This window comes from Pituophis catenifer, unplaced genomic scaffold (assembly GCF_029215685.1).
Source record: "Pituophis catenifer annectens isolate HBS135680 unplaced genomic scaffold, rPitCat1.0.hap2 SCAF_5, whole genome shotgun sequence".
Classification (NCBI taxonomy): Eukaryota; Metazoa; Chordata; class Lepidosauria; order Squamata; family Colubridae; genus Pituophis; species Pituophis catenifer.
The window spans coordinates 30284336-30310003 of NW_027256885.1; the positions used below are offsets into that span (position 1 = coordinate 30284336).

Below are 25668 nucleotides of genomic sequence, written 5' to 3' on the forward strand. Positions count from 1 at the left end.
CAGGGTAACTATTGTGGCCCATCTAATAACCAGTCACATATCATGGTGATTTTCAGAGAAATATCTATCTGTGGCTTTTGTTGAAAAATACAAATTGCATAACATTGCAAAGGTCTGAAACATGACAGTAAGTTGTACACTTTATACCATTTTTCTTTCTAAGAAATTCTCGGGGGCTGCCACAAAGAAGAGGGAGTCAAGCAGGAGTGGGTTCTACTTATCTTTACTACTGGTTCGCAGCGGGGCCGCGCGCATGAGTAAAGCAAGCGCAGAAGCGTTTTGGTGACGTTGGGGTTGGTGGGCGGAGCCTTCTGCCGGTTTTACTACCGGTTCTATAGAACCGGTGCGAACCAGGGGCAACCCACCACTGGAGTCAAGATATTCTCCAAAGCACCTGAGGGTAGGACAAAAAGCAATGGGTGGAAACTGATCAAGGATAGAAGCAACATAGAACTAAGAAGAAATTTCCTGACAGTAAGAACAATTAATCAGTGGAGCAACTTGCCTGCAAAAGTTGTGAATGCTCCAACACTGGAATTTTTAAAGAAGATATTGGATAACCATTTGTCTGAAATGATAACAGTTTTTTTGCCTGAACAAAGGGTTGGACTAGAAGACCTCCAAGGTCCCTTCCAAGTCTGTTATTCTTTTAATAATCATATTGTCTTCTATGTGTAAGACACACTTCTAGTTCTATATCTTTAGCTTTTCTACCTTTCCCTAGGGTGTGGTTTTTTCCCCCTTTAGGGAGTTTGTGTATGTATGAAGAATCTGTTCTGAAGCATGCTTGAGGGCAAATGTTATATATAAATATTTTTCTTTGATCATAATAGACCTTCAGATAAAGTTTCCCTTGTCTAAGAAAAGAAGTAACTGTTTCATTAGGGTAGACAGACCTCCAAGGCAGTGGTGGGTTTCAAAAATTTTTACTACCGGTTCTGTGGGTGTGTCTTGCTGGGCGTGACATGGCTTGGTAGGCGTGGCTTGGTGGGTGTGGCAGAGGAAGGATACTGTAAAATCTCCATTCCCTCCCCACTCTGGGGCTAGCCAGAGGTGGTATTTGCAGGTTCTCCAAACTACTCAAAATTTCCGCTACCAGTTTTCCAGAACTGGTCAGAGCCTGCTGAAACCCACTTCTGCTCCAAGGTCCCAACTCTGTTATTCTATTCTAAATTGAGCCAGGCATCTCCATGTTTCTATACCCTTGACAATTCATTCTAAGAGGATTTCAGACTTTGATTTAGAAGAGGAAGTCTGCTTGAGATAAAGGAGGTATCTTCTTGGGAGAAACCCAAAGGTGGTTTTTCAAAAGGCAACTGGACTTTTCTTTTTATTTTTTTTTCAAGTTTGATTGGATTTTTATTTTTAAATATACATCAGTATCAATACATGAACAGTGTGGCCCCCATTCATTTTAATAGCAAATAGCAATAATAATAATAATAATAATAATAATAATAATAATAATAATAATAATAATAATAATAATAATAATAATAATAGTGTGTTGTCCCGATTGTAATTGGAGCCCTTGGAGCAATACCCAAAGGGCTACCCCGCTATTTAGAAATTCTAAATTTGGTGGACTTACTTACCACCTTACTCGGAACAGCTTACATCCTCCGATGATACCTTAACAGTTCCTAGGTCCTTGGTTAGGACTCGAGCTGCTGAGCTATTAACCAGCCTCAAAGGCTGTGAATCTCACTAAAGATTAACCAATAATAATAATAGCAATATTTGTTACATTAATCAAATTTATATAATCCTAGTATTAATATACATGTTTGTTTTAGAGTAAATTATTCAATATTTCAATGTTCCATTTTAATGTTTCAATATTTCAATGTTCCATTTTAATGCCAATGATATTATTAAGCATACATAGTAATACCATCTTTCAACCTCTAATCTTTCCATCTAATTATTACTTATATTCTATTATATAAAAATTATATCTGCTAATATTCCCCCTATTTCCAGAGGTGGGATTCAGCTGGTTCTGTCCAGTTTGGGTGACCCGGTAGTAGCGACTGCTGGAAGCAGAGAATATCTGCAATTGAGTGGAGAAACCAGAGAACACCCTGTCTCTCTCTCTCCCTCCCTCTCTCTCTTTCACTTCCCCTCTCTCCCCCCCTCCCTCTCTCTCTCCCCCTGTCACTGTCTCTGTCTCTATACACACAACATGTAGTCCTTACAACTGGTTACCTAGTGGCCATTCAATGTTCCAGTGGCAGATTTACAAGAATGTATAATTTACAGAGCCACAATTCATTTGTCTCTTTTTATTAACTGTCCCTTTGTATTCAAATCAGGTCTCATAATAATGATATAACATTTGGGAAAAAAGATGCAGCTCAGCAATCCAGCTGCTGATGCCAAAATGGAGAAGATTTCCACAGCTACCATGTATTTTCCCTTTGTACTCAAGTAGGTTGGAACAAATGATATCCAGACACTGCAAAAGACCAACATGTTGAAGGTGATAAATTTGGCTTCATTAAAGCTATCTGGTAATCTCCTGGCTAGAAAGGCCACTGTGAAGCTGATAGAAGCCAAGAACCCCATAAAGCCAAGGACAAGGTAAAACATGATAGCTGAACCTTCATTACATTCTAGGACAATTTCTTCAGTCATGGAGTGCATGTCTGAATCTGGGAATGGGGGGAAAATTGCCAGCCACACAATACAAATGGTAATTTGCACCATAGAGCAAGACAAAACAATAGTGTTGGCTAGCCATTTCCCTACCCATTGCCTCATTTTTGAACCGGGCTTGGTGGCCATGAAAGCAAGAACCACTACAATCGTTTTCCCCAATATGCAAGAAAGAGCTACAGAGAAGATGATGCCAAAAGCAACTTGTCGCAAGAGACATTTCACTTGTCAGGTTGCCCAATGAAGAGTAAAGTGCAAAGGAATGAGAGCAGGAGAACAATGAGAAGAATGTAGGCAAGATTCCTGTTGTTGGCTTTGACGATGGGGGTGTTCTGCTTTTTAATGAAGATTCCAAGCACCAAAGCTGAGATGAAAGAAAAGGAGAGACTAACAGTGACCAAGGTGATTCCCACTGGCTCACTGTAAGACAAGAATATTATTTCTCTTGGAATGCAATGATTTTGAGCCTCGCTTGGAAATTGATCTTCGGAACAGTGAAGACACTCATCTGCATCTGAAAAACAAAACACTGTTGTATATGTATATCAAAAATGTATGAATTAAACCAGTGGTTCTTAAAGTATCATCCAAGGACTCCTGAATATATGACATGAAATTTATATGATCAATATTAATATTATTAATGAGCCACGGTGGCGCAGTAGTAGTTATGTTGTGGATTTAATAAGACAAACACAACTTTTGGGTTAATCAGAGACAGATTTTATATATTGCGCAATAGGTTCAAGGCTCTGTACATGAAGCGTTGAACAAAGACAGGAATTAGGTACAATGGTTTTATACCCTTCTAGACAAAGGATTCTGTTAGGTCAGCAATTCATATGGTCATATACATTTATCAATTTTAGTTGACATTTCCTAATTACAGAGTTTCTTTGCAAAACAGTCATAATTCTTTTTGTAGATTACTGAAGCATATCTTTTATCTTTTGTTGAAACAACAAAGTGGACATCCCTGTCGCTTTAACCTCAAGGTGTAAATCACGTAGACTGTTCTTATCTGTGACAACTGAGAGGCCTTGAAGTAAGCATCCTTGCAAAGAAATATCCCTGCCTGTGTTCTGAATATAATTGCAAGCAATTTCTCTCTTACAATATTAAGAACAAAGAGGGCCCTTCAGTGACTATCTAACTGGACCCGTGTTTTTATTTATTTTATTTTATTTGTTACCTGTCCCACCATACTCCCCCCTCTGAGAGTTTGTCTTAAGCATAAACTCTCACAACTTACTTATAAGTATAACTACTGAGTATAAAAAGTTCCAATAAACAATTCTATGATATAAAAATGCTAACAAAATATAAGAATTAAAGGCATATAAAAGATTATATATGATTGTTTCCATTCTTCTAAGTCTTAGGAAGATTCTCTCCATCTTTCCATTGGTCCCATTTCCACATATGGATCTACAGCAGGATCTGTAAGTCCTTCCATAGGGTAGGAACCAAGTTGATTAAGAAAATGTTCTATCAAAGCTAGTTCCTTTTCAACTTGAATCTTCTTTACTGCTCTTATTGATAGATGTTTCAGCATAGGGATTGCACAAGGAATAAAAGCTAGGCCGGCCACAGCCATATTAATTCACCCGGATCCAGGCAACCAAGAAAACCACATGTCAGAAGCTTGTAACCTCTGACTTATCTTGGAAGCCCTATCCTGCAATTCCTTGGCAATTTCTCTGACCACACCTGATTTGTTACATGTTCCTGTCCAGTTTGTTGGTAAACACAAATATGCGTCCTTTCCACATAAGAAGATTTATGGAAAAGGCATGCACTCAGTAGTTCCTTGCATTAGTCCAGACCCCTAAGTCCCTGCCACAAACATTCCTGCCAGTGGTTGCAATGGGACTTCCAGTGAGAGGTCCTTCTGTTTATCTCTGAGAATTGGTCCTTCAAAAAACATATCGAGAGGTAGTATTTCCAGGTGGAAAAAGGATACACAAATCTAATTTGGACTTCAAGTTGAACCAGAGTGGAAATTCTGAAGGTTGAAATGGTCTTGGACAGATTCCATCCACCCCACTTTCCCTTCTTAAAGTTTATTTCTGGTAGCCTTTGTTCTAACCCAGAGTTGTGGTTTGACAGGAACAGCATGATAAGATGTAGGGCTAGCAGATAAACATAACCAGCATTTCTGACCTAGGGTAGGGTTATACTGTTTAACAAGATCTTGACTTTATTCCAAAATCTGTGATATATAATCTCCTCTATGTAATTGTTGTAGAGGCCCATTTTCCTTATCTACTCCCCCCTCAGCTGGGTATGTCAAGATAGGAACCTTAGGTGGTGGAGTTGTCTTAGGTCTAAGGTAACGACCTCGTGCATATACAATGCATTTTTGGCGTGAGTGAACTTGACCTAAAGTGTAGTCATCTAGGGAATCAATGTTCCCTACATGGTTACTTGAGAATGCAAGAGCAAATAATGTACAAAGCCATAGGCAAAACATAATCACTGTGGTGTGTAGCTCACAACGTCAGGGTCAGGGAGAGAGTTAGTGGTGCGTGTGGTTTGGGATATAGCAGTAGCAAGAAAAATCCTAGGTCTACCACAAAAACGTTCCTTATATATGTAAAACAAAATTACTAGTAAGATTAGAAAAACAAATACCCACAAAACGTACTCCCAAACTTCTAATAACATTAGCATGTGTAAGAAAGTGTTATATTAAAGCTAATAATATGTATATGTACAATGTGAAGGCAGTTGTCCTCTTTACAAATCTTCCGCCGTGCATTGAGAATCAGCTTCCGGAGTGATTCAGCAAGGCTGATGATCACCTGGTATCAGTCTCATCCAGTGGATCCAGGATCATCCTCCTAAGATCTTAAAAACACAATTACAAAACCAATACATCTGGGCGAGTGCGCAAAGGAATCTGAGCAGTTGTAGTCCTTTTCAGTTGGGAAACAGCATAGGCAACCACTGAATCCTAAGAAAGAAAAAAATACAAAAATAGTCCAGATGATGAAGAACGCTATTCCCACTGGTGGCTGGATCCTTTGGATCATCAACTTCACTGTATTTCCTTGATGAGATTGAGCCCGTTCACTTGGGGTCTAACTTCCGTCCAGTTTGGATTAACATCCAATCATTGTGGTGGAATTTGTAGACTGGAAACTTCAAAGGTGGTGTTTGGGCTAATAGTCCTTGTTTCCTAAAAACTTCAAAATATCTGGACAGGTTATACACATATTGTTTCAATACTTTTTCTCTGGTTTCCAAGGAAGTAATGCATATGCTTCCTGTAGTGAAAACTACTCCAAACAACAGTTCATATGATGATAATCTGTCTAGGTTAGGTAAAACTCTTGACACCACTGTTGCTGTAGCATTACTGCAGATAAAAGCTGCAACCCACATTTGTTTATAATTGATGTTACTAAAGGATATATCCCAATACAATCATAGCTTAGTTTAAAAGTTCATGTACAATAGCTTGAAGTCCCCAATGACTCCACCCATATTTTGCCAAATGATGTCCAGAGACTAAGGGTTACAATGCATTAAGCAATAGCCGTCATAAAGTCAGCTTATTGCCCCCCACAAACTGGGTCCTCAATTCACCTACCTTAGAAAGGATGGAAGGCTGAGTCAACCTTGAGCCTGGTGAGATTCGAATTTACAGTAATTGCAGACAGCTGGTGTTAAATTACAATGCATTTATCCACTGGGCTATCCAGGCTCCCTGTCCATAGAGCTTAATTTAATGAATACAATTCAAAGGTTTGAGCAGACCAATTTCGAGGCAATTTGTCTCCAGGGGGTGTCCCTCCAAATCAGGTCTTGTTTTTGTATGTAAGCCAATTATTTCAACACCATAATGTTCTCATCCAAGGTGATCCATTGATCTGGTGTTGGTTAAGAACTGTGCTTGATTCAAATTGAGAACTGCAGGTAAAATCAAATCTGTCTGCTGCATTAAAATTGTTTCATTTTTGTTTAGAATCTTGAATCAGATAACCACCACTGAAGGATAGTTCTGACTTGATGTGGGGTGTTTACAATGAGGGCTCCCTCAAAAGGTCAATTTCCTACTTTCTGAGCCAACACCCCTCGTGCAATTCAATTTGTGTGTGTGTGTGTGTGTGTGTGTGTGTGTGTCTACAAAGAGACCGAATGGCTTTTCCAAATTTGACAAACCCAATACAGGAGCCCTGGTTAAAGCCTGTTTCAAATTTTCAAGGCTTCCTCTTTCATGTCCCTCCCATTTCAAACTCCAAGATCCAGATTCAATTAATTTTGCATAGAATTGTCTTAATTCTTGCTTGTTTATAGATGGAGGCGGAGATGCTACCCCTCCTTTCTATCAGGAGTGATTTTTATTTTTTTTTCTCCTGTGGGTGGGGGGGAAGTCTTTCCCTTTAAAGATTGCTGAAAGGCAGAGCTTTCCCCGTCCTGAATTCAAAACTCCTGGAATCAGTTTTATTGTTCCTAGTAAGGCAAGCAAGAAACAAACAAACACATCTTTTATTCTTCCTTTTGTTGTGGAAATAAGGTGGCGTCTCAGTTTCTTAATGGCCCATTGGTAAAGGTGGGGGCTGAACTCTGCCTGAGTTTCTGCCTATTTTCTTTAGGGGAATTTTCTTGTGCTTTTAATATTGAGCTTCTCAAATCTTCCAACACTCCCTTCACTGATTAAGTGTATTCAAATGCTTTGTTCACTTAATCTGATCTCTGTCAACGAAAAACACCACTTCTCTTCTTTGGATCGGGCAATTTTTAACGCTGTCTTCCCTGCCCAGATCACCACTTCTTCCCTACTTCTTAGCACTTCCACATTTCAATCTGCCAACTTCCATAACTTTCCAAAAACAAATCACATACCTTCTCCTTTCCATCAATTCTACTTTCTCTAACTCCTTCTTATACAATTCTCCTACCGCTGTCAGCACAAGTCTGTGTAGACCAGTGGTTCTCAACCTTCCTAAGGCCGCGACCCTTTAATACAGTTCCTCATGGTGTGGTGACCCCCAACCATAAAATTGTTCCTAAGACCATTGAAAATATGTATTTTCCGATGGTCCTAGGTGACCCCTGTGAAAGGGTCGTTCGACCCCCAAAGGGGTCCCGACCCACAGGTTGAGAACCACTGGTGTAGACAAACTTGAAAGCAACTTTCTGACTTCCCTTAAAACTTCCTCTCTTCCTTCAACTACCGTATATCCCTCTATAAACAAATGAGCTCCTCAGCACCAATTATCTAATCTCCCCGCAAACTGAAGTGAACAAAAACAAGCATACTCTCGAGGCAGAATCCAACATTTTAGACAAAAATGCCACTGAATCTCTCCCACCACACATCGCAATTTCCAACTCATCTCTGTGACAATTCCCAAAAAGGGCAGTAACTTGTGCTACTGACAAACAAACATATAAACAACAAACAAACATACAAACGAACAAACGTGCCATCTGTTAAGGATGCAGAATGCACGCAGACATAAAAACATTTAAGAAAGACAGCTTCAAAAATAAAACAATAGTAAAATGCAAGTCAGATTAAAAAAATCTTTCAAAATAATTTCTTTGAGATAGAATAAAAATAAGAATAAAAATAATTTTATTTCTATACCACCCTTCTCCTGAAGGACTCAAGGCGGTGTTCAGCCTATTTTGTTTAAAAAAAAAACAAGGCAAACACCAATTTAAAATAATTAAAAATATTAAATGGATTCGGCTCAATTTAAAACCTCAGAAATTTAAAACATCCGATTTAAAATTATGTTGCTAACCCAGCCTGGCGAAACAACAGGATTCTGAGTACAGGTTTAATGAAGCGTTTTTAAACCTCCAAAAATTTCCAGAAAAAATAAAATCAAAATTGTATTCAGAGCAGAAAAGTTTTCATATGCAAATTAAAGAGACCTAGCAGCAACAGCATTAGCCGATCACCCACTTCCCCCTCCTTTCTCTGCTCAGCAGAGAGACATGCTGTCCGCAGCCCACCCTTTTCTTGCTTCTTTCTTCCAAAGGAAGGGGGGGGGAAATACAGGGAAAAAAATATTTAAAGTACATAGAATTCTCATCTTCCTTTCGCCTCTCCTTTCAACAACACAACCCTCTGCATTTCTTTCTAATTTCTCACATTCTCAACACACCGGCATTCACATTTGCACTGCAATCAACTTCTTGTTTAAACCAATTTCACATACAAAAAATCCCACTTCATGCAAACCAACCATTACAATAATCTCAAATATCTCTCACAGCCTCAAGCACAAATCATCTCACTTTGCTGGCAGCCACACATATCACAATCAATTAAATTCCATTCAAATTTACACACTATCATTATATATATACATATATATTTAACAGAAATCACACCAAATTGATCAAATCATATCTGTTTTCCCATTTAGACAGGCTTCACCTTTTTAACTGCCTGCTAAACCCTGGGAGGGAAGAACAGTAAACTCTGGCTGTTTAAGAATGTCAGTTTATCAGAAAATTTATAACACTGCAATTAGTTCTTCTCTTACCACACATAAGATTACACACAATACTTAGTACTTAATTTCAATACTTAAATACTTAATTCCAGAGACTTCAGGACGCCAACTGGTCTCCTAGGGGATTGATCAAATCCCACTCTTCCACCCCTTTAAAGGGTAGGTACCTCTAAACAGAGAGACTTTAACTCTCTGATTTATACTTACCTGTTTTCTTTCTTTCTTTCTTTCTTTCTTTTTTTTATGTATGTTGAGTCTCTGTATCTGATCAACCTTCAAGTATTCTTGACTGGCCTGTCTTTGTCAGCGGGTTTACGGCACCTCCTCACTGAATCTCCATGGACTTCAAAGGAGTCCTAATGGCCGGCCAGTGGATTTTCCTTGGGGAGGCGTCGATTCCCGCTGAGGCAGGCTGTCTGGTAGAACAAAAGTTCTCTGCCTTGTAGTCCCATCTGGGGTGCCATAAATGTTGTGGATTTAATAAGACAAACACAACTTTTGGGTTAATCAGAGACAGATTTTATATATTGCGCAATAGGTTCAAGGCTCTGTACATGAAGCGTTGAACAAAGACAGGAATTAGGTACAATGGTTTTATACCCTTCTAGACAAAGGATTCTGTTAGGTCAGCAATTCATATGGTCATATACATTTATCAATTTTAGTTGACATTTCCTAATTACAGAGTTTCTTTGCAAAACAGTCATAATTCTTTTTGTAGATTACTGAAGCATATCTTTTATCTTTTGTTGAAACAACAAAGTGGACATCCCTGTCGCTTTAACCTCAAGGTGTAAATCACGTAGACTGTTCTTATCTGTGACAACTGAGGGGCCTTGAAGTAAGCATCCTTGCAAAGAAATATCCCTGCCTGTGTTCTGAATATAATTGCAAGCAATTTCTCTCTTACAATATTAAGAACAAAGAGGGCCCTTCAGTGACTATCTAACTGGACCCGTGTTTTTATTTATTTTATTTTATTTGTTACCTGTCCCACCATAGTTAGAGTGCAGTATTGCAGTCTACTTCTGCTGACTACTGACTGCCTGCAATTTGGCAGTTCAAATCTCACCAGACCAGTGCTGGTATTCATCTGGTTCAGTCCGGTTCAGGCAAACTGGTAGTGGTGACCTGCGGGTGGTCCCGCCCATCTGCCCTGGCGCTATGCCATCCTATTTAGCCACATTTTCTAAGCCGTGCACATGCATGCAAGTCATGTGTGCAAGCAAAGCACATGCATGGAAGGCCGTGTGCATGTGTGGAAGTGCACCCGTGCACACTCACATTTTCAGTACGTGGTGAACCGGTGGAAAAATTATGTGAAACCCACCTCTGCACTCCCCAGGTGAGTAAAATGAGGATCTAATTTGTTGGGGGCAATATGCTGACTCTGTAAACTGTAAACTGCTTTGAAAGGGCTGTAAAGCAATGTGAAGTGGCATATAAGTCTAAGTGCTATTGCTATTTATATTGCCTCCTTATCATCATTGTTGCAAACCAGGTTTAAAGGTAAAGGTAAAGGTTCCCCTCGCACATATGTGCTAGTCGTTTCCGAATCTAGGGGGGGGTGGTCATCTCTGTTTCAAAGCCGAAGAACCAGCGCTGTCCGAAGACATCTCCGTGGTCATGTGGCCGCCAGCATGACTAAATGCCAAAGGCGCACAGAACACTGTTACCTTCCCACCAAAGGTGGCCCCTATTTTTCTACTTGCATTTTTTACATGCTTTCAAACTGCTAGGTTGGCAAAAGCTGGGACAAGTAATGGGAGCTCACCCCATTACGCGGCACTAGGGATTCAAACTGCTGAACTGCCGACCTTTCGATCGACAAACTCAGCGTCTTAGTGAATGAGTCACCACATCCCTATACCAGGTTTAGGTAAATTACTCTAAACTATAAAGGCAAAATCCATTTCATTCTGAAGTTCTCACATATCACATTGAACTTATTAACTATACAACTCCGAAATACGAATTGGACAATCTTATATTATTGTAATTTCAAGAAAGGAATATTTACAATTCATTTCATTTTTACCTGCCATGACTCTTGATTTAGAGTCTGGAGTTCCCAAGCATTTCCTCTTTTCCTGGGTTTGGATGAAAGCATGGCATGCAGAGCATGGGCCACAGCATAGATAGCATTGTACAGGTGAAACTCGAAAAATTAGAATATTGTGCAAAAGTTCATTTATTTCAATAATGCAACTTAAAAGGTGAAACTAATATATGAGATTGACTCATTACATGCAAAGCGAGATAGTTCAAGCCTTGATTTGTCATACTTTTGATGATTATGGCTTACACCTCCATTATTCCTCCTATCGTTGAATCACCTACAACATCTTCTCTTACACCAAATGACTCCAATCAACAATCCGACGTTCAATTACCTATCTCTGCTGACAGTAACTCATTTCAGCCTTCTATTACTGTAAACTGTAATGATTTAAATATTGAAACTAATAATTCTTTGTCTTTATCTACTAATGTAAATTTATCTTTAGAAATTGAAACTGTTTTGCAACATTTTAAACAACATGGCCCATTACCTTTATCACCAAACTTCAAAAAATTACAAACCTCAGGTAATAATTTCCATACTTGGGAACAAGAAACTCATTCTTTTAAGAGAAGGCACATTTCTTATAATTGAATCTCCCCCTAATAAACTTTGGTTATCTGACTTAACTTTTCTTCACAATAGTGTTTATGCCACTCTTATGTCAACTTTAGAAAGTGATATTGTTCATTCTATACCTACAGGTTTTATTGCACAAGAAGTATGGCAATACTTACAAAAACATTACAACAAACCCTCGCCTGCAACTATCACTACTCTTGCCGGTAACTTTTATAGCACCATATATAAACCTGGCACATCTATGGCCAAACATCTTTTCCACCTCAAATCCATGCGAAAACAACTGATTCAACGCAATCATCCCATACCTGAAACTGCCATGATTGGTATCATTTTCAATTCTATTAAACACATCCCTGGTTGGTCAGGATTCATTAATAGTCTCCACACCTTACCCCCCCCCCCCCACATGTACACTGTCGCTGAAATCAAATCCAAATTAATAGATGAAGATAGAAGACTCTATCATACTGATAGATACCCTACTTCTTTTGACCACCCTTTTTACCCTAAACATGATTCCCATCATTCAAATTCTTCACACAAACCCTTCTACCAAAACTGGCAGAAACACCCCTCTCAATATTAAAATAATTTTAATTATTGTAACTATAGAGGACATTATCATACCTACAACTCCCATCCTCCACACGGTGACAACACCACCCACACTCATGATACAAGGGGATACACCCCTACAGACAAGTCTAACAAAAGAAATCATACTATCAAAGAACATACTGAACCTAAAAGATCCATGCCCACTGAATTTTACATTAGAAAGGGTCCCACACACAAAGATTATAAAGACAGAAGGGGACAACATACTGAACAATCTATATATTCTAACTCCGAATCCCAAACATTTGGCATCTTTCCCAACACCCAACAATACCTATGTGACACCACGCACCTATGGGTCATCGATTCTGGAAGCATACACCATACCACCAATAACAAATCTATATTATATGATATGATATTTCAATTTTCTATTACAGCAGCAAATGGTACTTCCAATATAGTTGAATACGAAGGATCTATCTTTATACCTGGTATAGGGGACATTAGTCAAGTGCTCTATACACCTACCTTTGGCCACAATATTTTGAGTACTTCAAAATTAGGTAAAATTGGTTTTAAAGTATCTCTTGATGATCAACACGGTTTTATAAAATCCAAGCATGATAACACTATTGTTGCTAATATTTCTGTCATTAATGATTTACCTTTTCTTATTCCAGATTCCTTTACATCATCCTCACCCATGACTCAAATACCTCAGTCCTCGAGACCTGACCCTGACAATCATCCTGACCATCCCGACCAATCATCCTGACACCCACCACGAAGGTACCACACCTCACCATACCAATACACATGACACTTCCGACTCACATAACGACCAACACACCACACCACACCTCTCTCCAACTTCACCCACATCACAAAACCAACGAACCTCGAAAACAAAAATTCAAATTCATATAGGTGAACCTTTACACGATAATTGTGCCCATTTATTACACAGACGTTTAGCACATGCCAATACTGTTGCTGTAAACAATACTAAAAATTTCTCCCAAGGCATATGTACTAAGGATTGCCTTATCCAACTTGACTGTGAGATTTGTAAAGCTGCAAAATCAAAGGCAGCCCCAATTCCCCACACCAGCACCAGATGATCAAAACACATATACGAATTAGTACACATTGACATTGTAGGCCCTTTTCCACCTTCTTTGGGCAAATGCAAATATTTTTTGAACTTAGTCGATGATTTCAGTCATTTCGGACATATCTATACCCTTACTGAAAAATCTCAAGCCTTTCAAAAAATAAAAAAAATTTTACACTCTCGTTCAAAACCAACACAACATCAAATTAAAGAAAATTCAAACAGATTGTGGAGCCGAATTCACATCTGTACAATTTCAAAACTGGATTGACTCCAAAGGCATTATACACTACAAAACATCTCCTTTTACCCCTGAGCAGAATGGGATTTGTGAAAGAAAAAATGGAATATTACAGACCATGATGCGCAGCGTCATGTTAGATGCTGATGTACCCCCTAGCTATTGGGCAGAAGCCCTTGCATATGTCAATTACACTTTTAACCACACATGGAATAACTATTCCATGTGCGGTTAAAAGTAAAAGTATTAATAAATATACCATATACAAGAAAATAAACTATTTTCTTGTATATGGCACTCAACCACACCTCACACATCTTCGTGTTTTTGGCTGCTATGCATACGTCAATATCCCCAAACCACTCAGATGGAAGGGGAATGAGGTGTCCAAAAAATTACGTTTCGTAGGATATGCACCAGGTTCGAAAGCATATCGATTCATAAAAAACAACAACACAGTAATAACTTCCCATTCAGCCACATTCATAGAAAACCACAACTGGACCAAAATACACTCAAATGACTCATACGTATTAACCCAAGAAACAAATACATCAGATACACCACAGAGAATTCAACATGTACAAACAACAACACCAAAAGTTACACCACAAACAAACAACACAGATACACAACTACCAATCAGAAAATCCAAACGAATTACACAAGGCATCCCACCTAAAAGATTTGACGTGAACAATGTGACACAGACAAACCAAATACCCATCACTCCAAAAAATTTTAAACACATGCTCCAATTACTGGAATCAGAACAATTAAAATGGTGGGATGCTATGTCCAAAGAAATGGACTGTTTAATAAATTTAAAAGTATTCACGAAAACAACACCTCCACAACACAAACACCCGATTGGCACTTGATGGGTTTACAAAATTAAAACACTCCCTGACAACACATATCTATACAAAGCACACCTCGTAGCCCAAGGTTTTGCCCAACGCTTTCCCGAAGATTACGATGAAATTTACTCCCCCACAGTAAAATCAGAAAGCGTAAAAACGGCACTGACTTCAGCCATTGTCTCAAATCAAGAAGTCTACCAATTTGATGTCCAAACCGCATACCTCCATGCACCATTAGAGGAGGAAATTTATGTCAATGGGGCACCAGGATTCCAAGTTGAATTCGGCAAAACATGGAGGCTACACAAAGGGTTATACGGCTTAAAACAATCGGGCAAACTCTGGTTTGACTGTCTTACCAAAACTGGAAAATCAATGGGGTATACTCAAATTCGATCTGACCAGTGCGTAATGACAAAATCTTATGAAGGGGGAAAAGAAATTATTTTAATCTATGTTGATGATTTGATTTATATCGGGCCCAACATACAATCCAGCGAACAATTTGCAAACAAATTAAGAGAACATGTTAATTTAAAGACCTTAGGTCATATAGACCAATATCTGGGCGTACAAATTTTTAAAACTGATAGAGGTTCTTGCTTCTCACAAAAGGATAAGATTGAAGACCTGTTACAAAGATGTGGCATGGAAGACTGCAAACCCACACATACACCCATGCGCACTGACTATAATAAAATTGCTTATCTAGACGGTAACAAGCATCACGATAAAACTCAATATCAATCCATCATAGGATCACTCCTTTATATCAGCAGATGGAGTAGACCCAATATATCATTAAGTACAAATCTCTTATCTAGACAAGTAGATGAGCCTAAAGAACAACATTGGGTTGCTATGAAAAGGTTACTCAGATATTTGCATAATACAAAAGATATGATCTTATTATTAGAATCTGATGAAGGGGTCACCCCAGAACTTATCTGTTATTCAGATGCCGATTGGGCAGGGGATGAAAAATCAAGAAAAAGCACATCAGGCTTTATATACTTCCTAAATGGTTGTCCCATAGACTGGCTCGTTTGTCGCCAAAACGTCATTGCTAATTCCACGGCCGAAGCTGAATATGCCAGTGCTTCTGATGCTTGCACACTTCTCACATGGATCTACGAATTAGTTTCAGATATTTGGACACAACCTTCACTACCTATCACTCTCCACGAGGACAATGAGTCCGTCATAGCCTCTTCGGTCAGGGATGATGTCACCTTCAGATCTCGCCATATTGATATACGTTATAAAAATGTGAAAGACCTAGTTTAAAAGGGTTTTGTTGAATTCGTTCATCGCGATACCAAGGACCAAATTGCCGATTTCTTAACTAAACCTGTACCTTGTGAAACACATTGGAACCCCTGCAAATCAGTTGGACTGTACTTATAATTTATTTTTTCTTATACTTGTGTTTATTATTATTTTTGAACACTGTTCCATCACACTTGGCAATAGAAGGGGTCTGTCAGATATTGCCTGCATATGATGCACCAGAGACTAGAAGGGGTTAAGTCTTTACAGACATCACATGTGACTATATCAGCCAATGAACTCTCTTATTGGACTCTTACCTAGAAACCACTTGGATATCTTCCCCTTTTTTTCTCTCTCTCTCATCTATCTCTCAGCGAGACAACACGTGAACTTCTCTCTCCTCTCAACATCTGAGTCATACAGTTAGGGTAAAAATGCAACAGGACACCCTGTTCATTATTGTATGCATGTATATATTTGTAAATAATAAAACAACCTTTTGAACCTGAAGCTATATTGACCAAATAACTTCCTCATAGAACCAAATGAGCACGACCATCAATATATATCTGATATTCTCTATGCCTAGATGTATTGCATCTGCCCAGAAATGCACAACAAATATTAGAGGCATATTGCAGGATTGGGTTGTAACTATCTCAATGTTGTCAGTAAACCATGGGAGTTTTTACAGATTTCAAGCAGCTGTGCTTGAACAGAATTGAGTTGATAAGCATCTACATAGTACATTCTGAAAGATTCTAATCAAAGCATGTTTTACATAGTGGTGGGATTCAAATAATTTAATAACTGGTTTTCTGCCCTAATGACTGTCTGGGTGGATGTGGCCATGGTGGGCATGGCCAGGGGATGTGATAGGCAGCACTTGGCCTCCTGCACACCATGGGAGTGAAAAAGGGTCGTGGGGGGACGCATCACCCCTGTGCCCCATTTTGGGCCTAGGAGGCCTCTCTGAAGCCTCCTGGGAGCAAAAATGGGCCGCATGGGTGTGCACTCGGTTTTGGGCCTAGGAGGCCTCTCTGAAGCCTACTGGGAGCAAAAATGGTCCACAGGGGGTGCACCACACCCTCCCGTACCCCATTTTGGGCCTAGTAGGCCTCCCTGTGTCACAAGTAAATGCCTTATTCTCAAATGGGGAAAATGTACATACACAGGGTATCAGGGGTTAATTTATTCTTCCTTCCTTAATATATTCATATGTAACCACTCCCATCCTTTACTCCGCCTCATTGATATAAAAGGGGATGTATGCACCTCCTTCCTTGCTTCTATCTACGATCATTCAGAGAATATAGAATGCCTAATGTAAATAAATAGTGCTTTGTTTAAATACTCTGTTCCTGAATCATTTATTGAGTCTGATCCTCAAAAATATGCAACAATCTGGTAGCAGAGGATGGTTGGACTGACTCAATAAAAATTAGATATGCCTAAGAGAGAAAACTCCAGAAACAAAAGAGAAAGACCCAACACCAGGGCACATAATAAAGAGATGGAAACGGATCAAGAAATGATTGATGAATCTACAACTATAATAACAAAAGAATCTGAAGACTGCGCTACAGACAACGAAGAGATAATCGATGAAACTGATGACCAAGAAGAAAACGAGATAGAAAACAACGAACTCAGATCAGAGATACTGAGACTATTGAAAAGCCAAAAAGATGACGAAAATCTCATCGCGAACCTCCAAGACATCATAAAAAACAGCGGAGCAGCGAGAGAAAAACACATCGTAACAGATGAATCTAAAGAACTAAAAATGGTGAGCGAATTGCCTATAGATAAGAATATAATGAAAAGGAAGACTAACGGTCCCGCACAAAATTTTGAATGGCAGCCATCTTGGTTTCAACAGACCACTAAGATGAGCGAAGCAGAGCCAATCAGAAAACAGAATTCAAAATGTCTGGCGCGAAAAGCCCTACATAGTGTAAAAAGTAAAAAAGAAAAAATCTACTCTTCAGAAGAATCTGATACAGACATCAAAGAAACTTCAATCGAACTACAAATAGAATCAGCAATGAAAACTCTCTTTGCAACATTCGGCCCGAATTTAAAAATCACAAAAGAACCAACAAAAGCTGGCGATCAAAGAATAAAGAAAAGGCAAGCAAGCAAGCAAACGTCTCGGAATCTACCCGCTTCTATCCAAACGGCGAGAACACCTACGCCTGAGCCCAGAGAACCCTGTAAATACTCCCCCACGCCACAGACGATTCCAGGGGCCAGAGACCTCAACAAGAACAACTTCAGCGAAAAGAAGCAAGCGCCAGTCGTCACCTGGACACCCAAGATCGAGCCGGAGACCGAGTCATCGGAGGAAGAACACTACGAGGGAGCTACAGCAACGAGAACCTCTCCCGACAGCTTCAGAAGCGAAATGAGCAACGCGCATGTGCAAACACACGCAGACAACTACGGAGGACATGAAGAACAGAGAGAACCATTCAGACTCGTTGCAAGCATACCTACACCATTCTGCAACTATCAACATTTACAAGATCATGGACAACCTCCAGTTGTAAGTAATGGAACAAATAATATTGGGAACTTGCCCAATGATTTCCCAAAACTGAGAATAGATGGTATTAATTTACAGGAATGGTGTCAACAACTTCAGGTTGTTTTTCTAAAAGAGAACTTATTATTTTTTATAACTAACCCCCCCAAAAGGCCTTGGACTCTAAAATTGGACTGTCTGCACCACAGAGCATTCTACTTATTAATATCTAGTATATCTCCTGCTATGTATCATAGTATTAAGCATAACTTGACTGTCTCAGAGATTATTCACTGCATGTTTAAATTGTTTCATAGTGAAAGTGTAGCAACCACTACAAGAATGTCTAAAGATTTCTTCTCAGCTAGGATAAAACCTGGGGTTACTGTAAGTGAACATTTGATATCTCTAAACAAAATCAGAGCAGAGCTACATTTAAGGGGAGAGATAATTTCAGATCAAACAATGAAAAGTGTCATCATTAATTCATTAGACCCATCGTGGGATAATTACATATCACATTTAGACACAATTAATTTGGGATACTTATCCATAGAAAATTTATCGAATAAGCTAATAGCTGAAGATAATTTAAGAAGAAGCCGCTGTAATACACACATAGAACATAGACAAAGTAAGAGAGTGGTATTTCAAGAAAAATATCGAGAATCAATTGAATGTTATAATTGTGGATCCAAAGAACATTGTAGAAGAGATTGTCCTAAATTTCTTAGAGGAAGACAAAAACATGACTATAGAAGCAGATATCATAACAGACAATCGTCTATTGACAGACATAGATATAGAAACTCACCTAATTTTAGAGAGCATAGAGGGGGCAGAGATAATTCAAGAGATAGAAAGTCTGGATCATTAAATGGATTAGATAAACATAATATAACTAACACACAGGATTCAAGGGATAATGCTTGGCTCATTGATTCTGGGGCAACTAATCACACAACACATGACAAAAAAATACTATCTTCCTTTATAGAAGATAAATTTGTAATTAAGGTAGCCAATCAAGAAAAGGTCCAAGTTATTGGAAGAGGAAATGTAAACTTACCCGGTCTAGGGAAAATAGAGGGGGTATTATTAATACCAGAAATACCTCATAACATACTTAGTGCAATAAAACTAAGTAGAGATTCTGACATAAATATAGTATTCTCAAAAGGAAAAGCAACACTAGAGAAAAACAAAACAAATTTGGGTAGTGTGGTTATCAAAGGGGGTCTACCATATTTAGTCACAGAAGAAAAATGGCTACACAATATTGATTCAAACATGGAAGATGACACTAACATAGAGAATGAAGACAATAGCAATAGTGATAATGAGGAACATGAAACAAATCACAATCACAAAAACACATCTATTAATGACACACTCAATAACAAAAAACCTACGATTGGAAAACCAATCCACGATGAATGTGCACACATATTACATAGAAAGTTGGGACATGCTAGTTTTCCTGTAGTACAAAAAATGATTGAACATGCTGAAGGTGTTAAAATAAAAAATTGTAAAAATTATTTGGAATGCTCAGTATGTAAGTCCTCAAAACTCAGAACTAATCCCAAGCCAAAAAAGGCAAGATCAACTAATCACATTTTTGATCTGGTACATATGGATCTAGTTGGTCCATTAACCCCATCAATCACATATAGAAAACGATATTTTCTAACTATTGTAGATGACTATAGTCGTTATGGATTTGTCTATACTTTGAAACACAAAGATGAAACATTTCAAAAATTTAAAGAGTTTTACAAATGTGTAGAAACACAACATAATATTAAAATAAAACAAATCATGACAGACAGGGGATCTGAATTCATGTCAAAAGAATTCTCCCAATGGCTAAAAAACAAAGGAATGCTACACTTCACATCTAGCCCTTTCTCTGCATTCCAAAATGGAGTGGTAGAAAGAAAGAACTCGACACTACAAACCATGATTAGATGTACATTAGAAGATGCTGGCTTAGGAAAACAATTCTGGTCAGAAGCATTACTATATTCCAATTATACTCAAAACAGAACTTGGTCCAGCATCGTAAACAAAACGCCATATGAACTAATGTATAATAGAAAACCCAAAATAACACACATGCACATTTTTGGAGTCACAGCGGATGTACACATACCAAAACAACTGAGGCGTAAAGGAGAAAACGTATCCAGAAGACTTAGATTCATGGGATACGAAACAGGCACAAAAGGGTACAGATTTATTGATAATAACAACAGATTCATAATTTCTAGAACAGCTGTATTTCATGAACAGGCCAATTGGTCTAAAATACATCTTAATGAGATATTCCCAACTACAAAAACAGACACTGAACATCAAGACAAAATAGATAGAGAAGAACTCAATCACAATGCACATGAAAACAAAAATAAAACATGGACAAATAGTCACCCCAGAATAAAAACAGATTCATTAACAAAAAAGGAGGCAAGATATCTACACGATAACGATAGCAAACCAAAAAAAACAATCAGATGTAACAGAAATCAGGTGCCAAGTAAATATAAGGATTACATAATGCACTTGAATAATGAAACATCAACACCTAACACATACGAGGAAGTATTAAAGCTCCCCATTGAAGAAAGAAAAAAATGGGAATCAGCTATGGCCAAAGAGATGGACAGTTTGCGAGAGTTAAGTGTATTTACACCTACTCCTGCACCTAAGGACAAAACTATTATAGGCACCAGGTGGATATTCAAAATTAAAAATCTGGAAGAAGGTAACACATTATATAAAGCTAGATTAGTTGCACAAGGTTATACTCAAAAATATCCTGAGGATTACACAGACACATACTCTCCCACAGTAAGGACTGAGAGTGTTAAAACAGCTTTAGTCATAGCATCTGCACTTAATCTTGATGTCTTTCAATATGACATACAGACAGCATATTTACACGCAAAGCTCGATAAAGAGATATATGTAAGAGCACCTCATAGCCAATACACAAACAAAAATGAAACTTGGTTATTGAATAAAAGTTTGTACGGACTAAAACAATCTGGCAAACGTTGGTATGAATGTTTAGTCAACGTACTCAAAACTATGAATTTCAATGCCACAACTGCTGACAATTGTTTCTTTGTTAAAAAGGAAGGTGACTCATTAGAATTTGTGTTAATTTATGTGGATGACATGTTATATATAGGTAAACATAAAGAGAAAAGAGATACATTTGTAACAAAACTAAATGAACATTTTTCTTTAAAAATATTAGGAAAAGTAAACAAATATCTTGGAGTTCAAATCAGTAAAACTAAAAAAGGATTTAAACTTTCTCAAAAAGATAAAATTATAGAACTCCTGAACAAATGTAATTTGAATGATGCCAAAACTTGTGATACTCCAATGCAAGCTGATTTCTTAAGAAACATGGATGAATCATCCCCTGAATTTAAAGATAATACACTTTACAGATCAGTTATTGGTTCCCTTTTGTATATATCTAATTGGACTAGACCTGATATTGCTTTACCCCTCAATCTGTTATCCAGATATGTTGGTAAACCTTTAATGTATCACTGGGAAGCCATTAAACGAATATTAAGGTATTTGAAGCACACCTTAGACTTCTGCCTACTACTGGAACCCAATAATATTAAAGAGCCCATCCTCACTTGTTACGCTGATGCGGATTGGGCAGGTGATACTAAATGCAGAAAAAGTACCTCAGGTTATATATTCTTCCTTAATAATTGTCCAGTCTACTGGTATACTGGAAAACAAGATTTAGTAGCCACATCAACAACCGAGGCAGAATATGTTTGTTTGTCTAAAGCCTCCAATAATCTAGTATGGTTTAATGATTTATTATCAGATGTTTGGAAAAATCCTTCATTACCATTTATCATACATGAAGATAACAAAGCTGCTATTGAGATATCTAGATCTGATGCCATTGGTCAAAGGTCCAGACATATAGATATCAAATTCAAACATGTAAGGCAATTATCTCAAGATGGTTTCATTAAGGCCATTCATTGCGAAACTTCAGAACAAATAGCTGATATATTGACTAAGCCTTTGCAATCTAAACAACATAAATATTTAACTTCAAAACTACAAGTCTTATATTGTTCTGAATCTGAATGTAATTATTGTTGTATATCGAATCGGCATTTAGAGGGGGATTTGTCACAAGTAAATGCCTTATTCTCAAATGGGGAAAATGTAAATACACAGGGTATCAGGGGTTAATTTATTCTTCCTTCCTTAATATATTCAAATGTAACCACTCCCATCCTTTACTCCGCCTCATTGATATAAAAGGGGATGTATGCACCTCCTTCCTTGCTTCTATCTACGATCATTCAGAGAATATAGAATGCCTAATGTAAATAAATAGTGCTTTGTTTAAATACTCTGTTCCTGAATCATTTATTGAGTCTGATCCTCAAAAATACGCAACACCCTGCACTTACCTGAATGCCAAAATGGGGCATGTGGGGACTCCTGGAAGGGGTGGGGCAGGGAAGGGCAGAGCCAGCCAGCAATTTAACTACCAGTTCACCTGAACTGGCCCAAACTGGCTGAATCCTACCACTGGTTTTACAACTCTGAGAAGAAACTGTGGAAGTTTCAAGACTAAGACTAGAGCTGTGGTAGCAGAATGGTTAGAATGCAGTATTGCAAGCTAATTCTGCCAACTGCCAGCAGTTCAATCCTGATCAGTTCAACGTTGACTCAGGCTTCCATCCTTCCGACGTTGGAGGTTGGTTTTGGGGGGCTGACTCTGTAAACTGCTTAGAGAAGGTTGTAAAGCACTATGAAGCAGTATATAAGTTTTGTAGCAATAACATCTGAGAGTAATTGCTATTGCTATATTTAAAAGGGAAAACATTGTTTTAGAAGAAAGAGGAAGAATTACAGAAATAAATTAAATTGGTCAAATAGAAGAATTTTGAATATGCAAGTAAACCAGAAAAACATATAGCTTCTCAACTTAAAAAGAGAAAGAAACACAAACAATATCAGCAATAAAGAAAGGAAACAATTTTTGTTATATTAAAAATTGGTAATAATAGAAGAATTGATTGTTTTATTGAAGGAACTTGAGATCAGCATTGATGAAGCTGCTTTGAATAATTATTTTGAAAAGTAGGATGTCAGAGAACACAGTGACCAACATAGACAAATATTAAGCACACCCATAACTATTCAAGAAATGAAAAGGTTTTCTATGTTGGAGACAATTCTAATAAGAAAAATGGTACGGTATGGTATTGAGTTCCTCTTTGAAGGAGAAGGACAGTACAGAAATGTGATAAATAAAGAAAGAAAGTATGGTTTTCAGAGATTCATTCAACTGTTTAAAGAAGCAGCAAGAATTATTCAGTGAAGCCAGAATATATCACAGCTGATGTATTTACAAATTGCTGGAAGGATAAAACTTGATCAAAAGAGTGAAGAAGGGACACTGAGAAAAATGACATAATCTGAATGCTTGTATCAATTAATTTTAATTTAATTTTATTAATTTTATTTATGGCCAAAAGGCTCCAAAGCAAGTTACAGTCAATCTAAGCCTGACATAGGAAAAGACAATTCAACAACTAAAATATTTAATAAATATTACATAATAGATTTTAAACTCCAGTTTATTGATTATTTATTTAAAGCTGTGTTTTTAAAAGCCATAGTTAAAAATCTAGCTGTTGCAACTGTAATCTTAGGATTTTCATCTGCAAGTAAAATTTGCACACTCAAAAATATTTCTTCCTGATTTACATATTAAAATTAGCCAGATAACTTCCTGTCAAAGACTGTTATAAAATTTGCAATATCCTCTATTTCTCCTAAATTTGACATGGAGTAGAAAATAATAATAACCATTTGTAAACTGCTCAGAGTTAAGTAGGAGCTGAATGGCATATAAACTCAATATATTATTAATGTTGCTATTGTTGATATTGCATGAAAAGATGGATGTAAATCTTTAAAGAACCAATCACTAATCGTGTATGTTCACAACAGAGGTTTAATCTAATTCAAGCAACAATACTTACAAATACATAATATGGCTGCCAAATTTTGTAATTGTCTATCAACACTTCACTTAGCTTTACTATTCAATTTAAACAATATTTTGTTCACTAACATTCCAAAACCATAGTTAATATTGACATGAACATGATGTACAAATACAGTCAAACCAATATCTTCTAGGCAAATATATAATTAAATCTCTCTCTCTCTTTTCCCCCCTTTTGCTTTCCCTTTCCCTTTCTCTTTCTCTCTTCTTCCGGATGAATGCAACAATGAATTGGATTCAACAAGATTGCTATCACTATCAGGCTAAAGTCATAATCATTAATTAAAAAAGAATCAGAGAACATTCATTTGATGCAACAACTTCAGCAGGGTAGAATGAGATGCTATCCAAGGCTCATGAATAAGAGTGACATCATAATTAAACAAGCTGACAAAGATATCACGAATAAGGCAATTATATGAGAGAACCTGTGAAGCAATTCTCCACCATCTTCTTCTAACATTTTTCCTCAGTTCCTACAACATATCATCTAAGGCAGAGGTATCACACTCAAGGCCCAGGGGCTTAGATCTGGCCCAAGGGGTTGGCCTGGAAACAGTGAAGGACTGGCCCGTGGTGCCTCTGCCAGAGAAAATGGAGTTCATGAGGGCCCTCCTGAGCTCCATTTTTGCTGACAGAGGGTTGCAGGAGCCTGTCACACGTGAAAACAGAGCTCAGGAGCCCGTTTTCACTGGCAGAGCACTCAGGCCACCACAGGTGCCCCCGACATGAGTGATGTTGAGCTGGCCATGCCCACCCTGGCCATGCCCACCGTGGGTCCCCAAGGTAAAACACAACCTTGATGCGGCCCTCAATGAAATCAAGTTTGACACCCCTGATGTAAGGTTTTCATGCCTAAAGAGCAACAAGAACAGACAGTTTCCTAATTTCTAGCCCAGCACTTTACCTGCTAAAAGTAGCTCTCACATTTAAAGAATTGGGGCAGGGGATATTGGTATGGATTCTTCTCTATATTTAATAGAATGATTGTGGAGAATATTGGGAGTGTTTTTCTTTAGTGGAGTGGGGTATTATGAAGTTCAATTGCTGCAAGACATGGAGCATTTCATTTTGAGATTTGAGTACATTATAACATTAACAATTGATTTTCATGCACCATTATCTTCTTGATTATCTATTTCCTAATACTCTGATCAGAGCTCAGAGCAATTATCTAACATTTGAAAAAAGCTGTCTAAGTTCTGAATTGAACTTGGAAAACATTGT

At 37.9% G+C, this 25668-nt stretch overlaps 1 protein-coding gene across 1 annotated transcript in view; it reads right to left on the reverse strand.

The window, feature by feature from the left end:
* Positions 1-2271: 2271 nt before the first annotated feature.
* LOC139317617 (vomeronasal type-2 receptor 26-like) overlaps positions 2272-25668 on the reverse strand; it is a 31273-nt gene continuing 7876 nt past the window's right edge. Inside the window, exons 5-6 of the mRNA XM_070944704.1 lie at positions 14980-14984; positions 2272-2735 (exon numbers count right to left, since the gene is read on the reverse strand). Coding sequence (XP_070800805.1) covers positions 2272-2735; positions 14980-14984 — 469 coding nt within the window. The remainder of the gene's footprint in view (positions 2736-14979; positions 14985-25668) is intronic.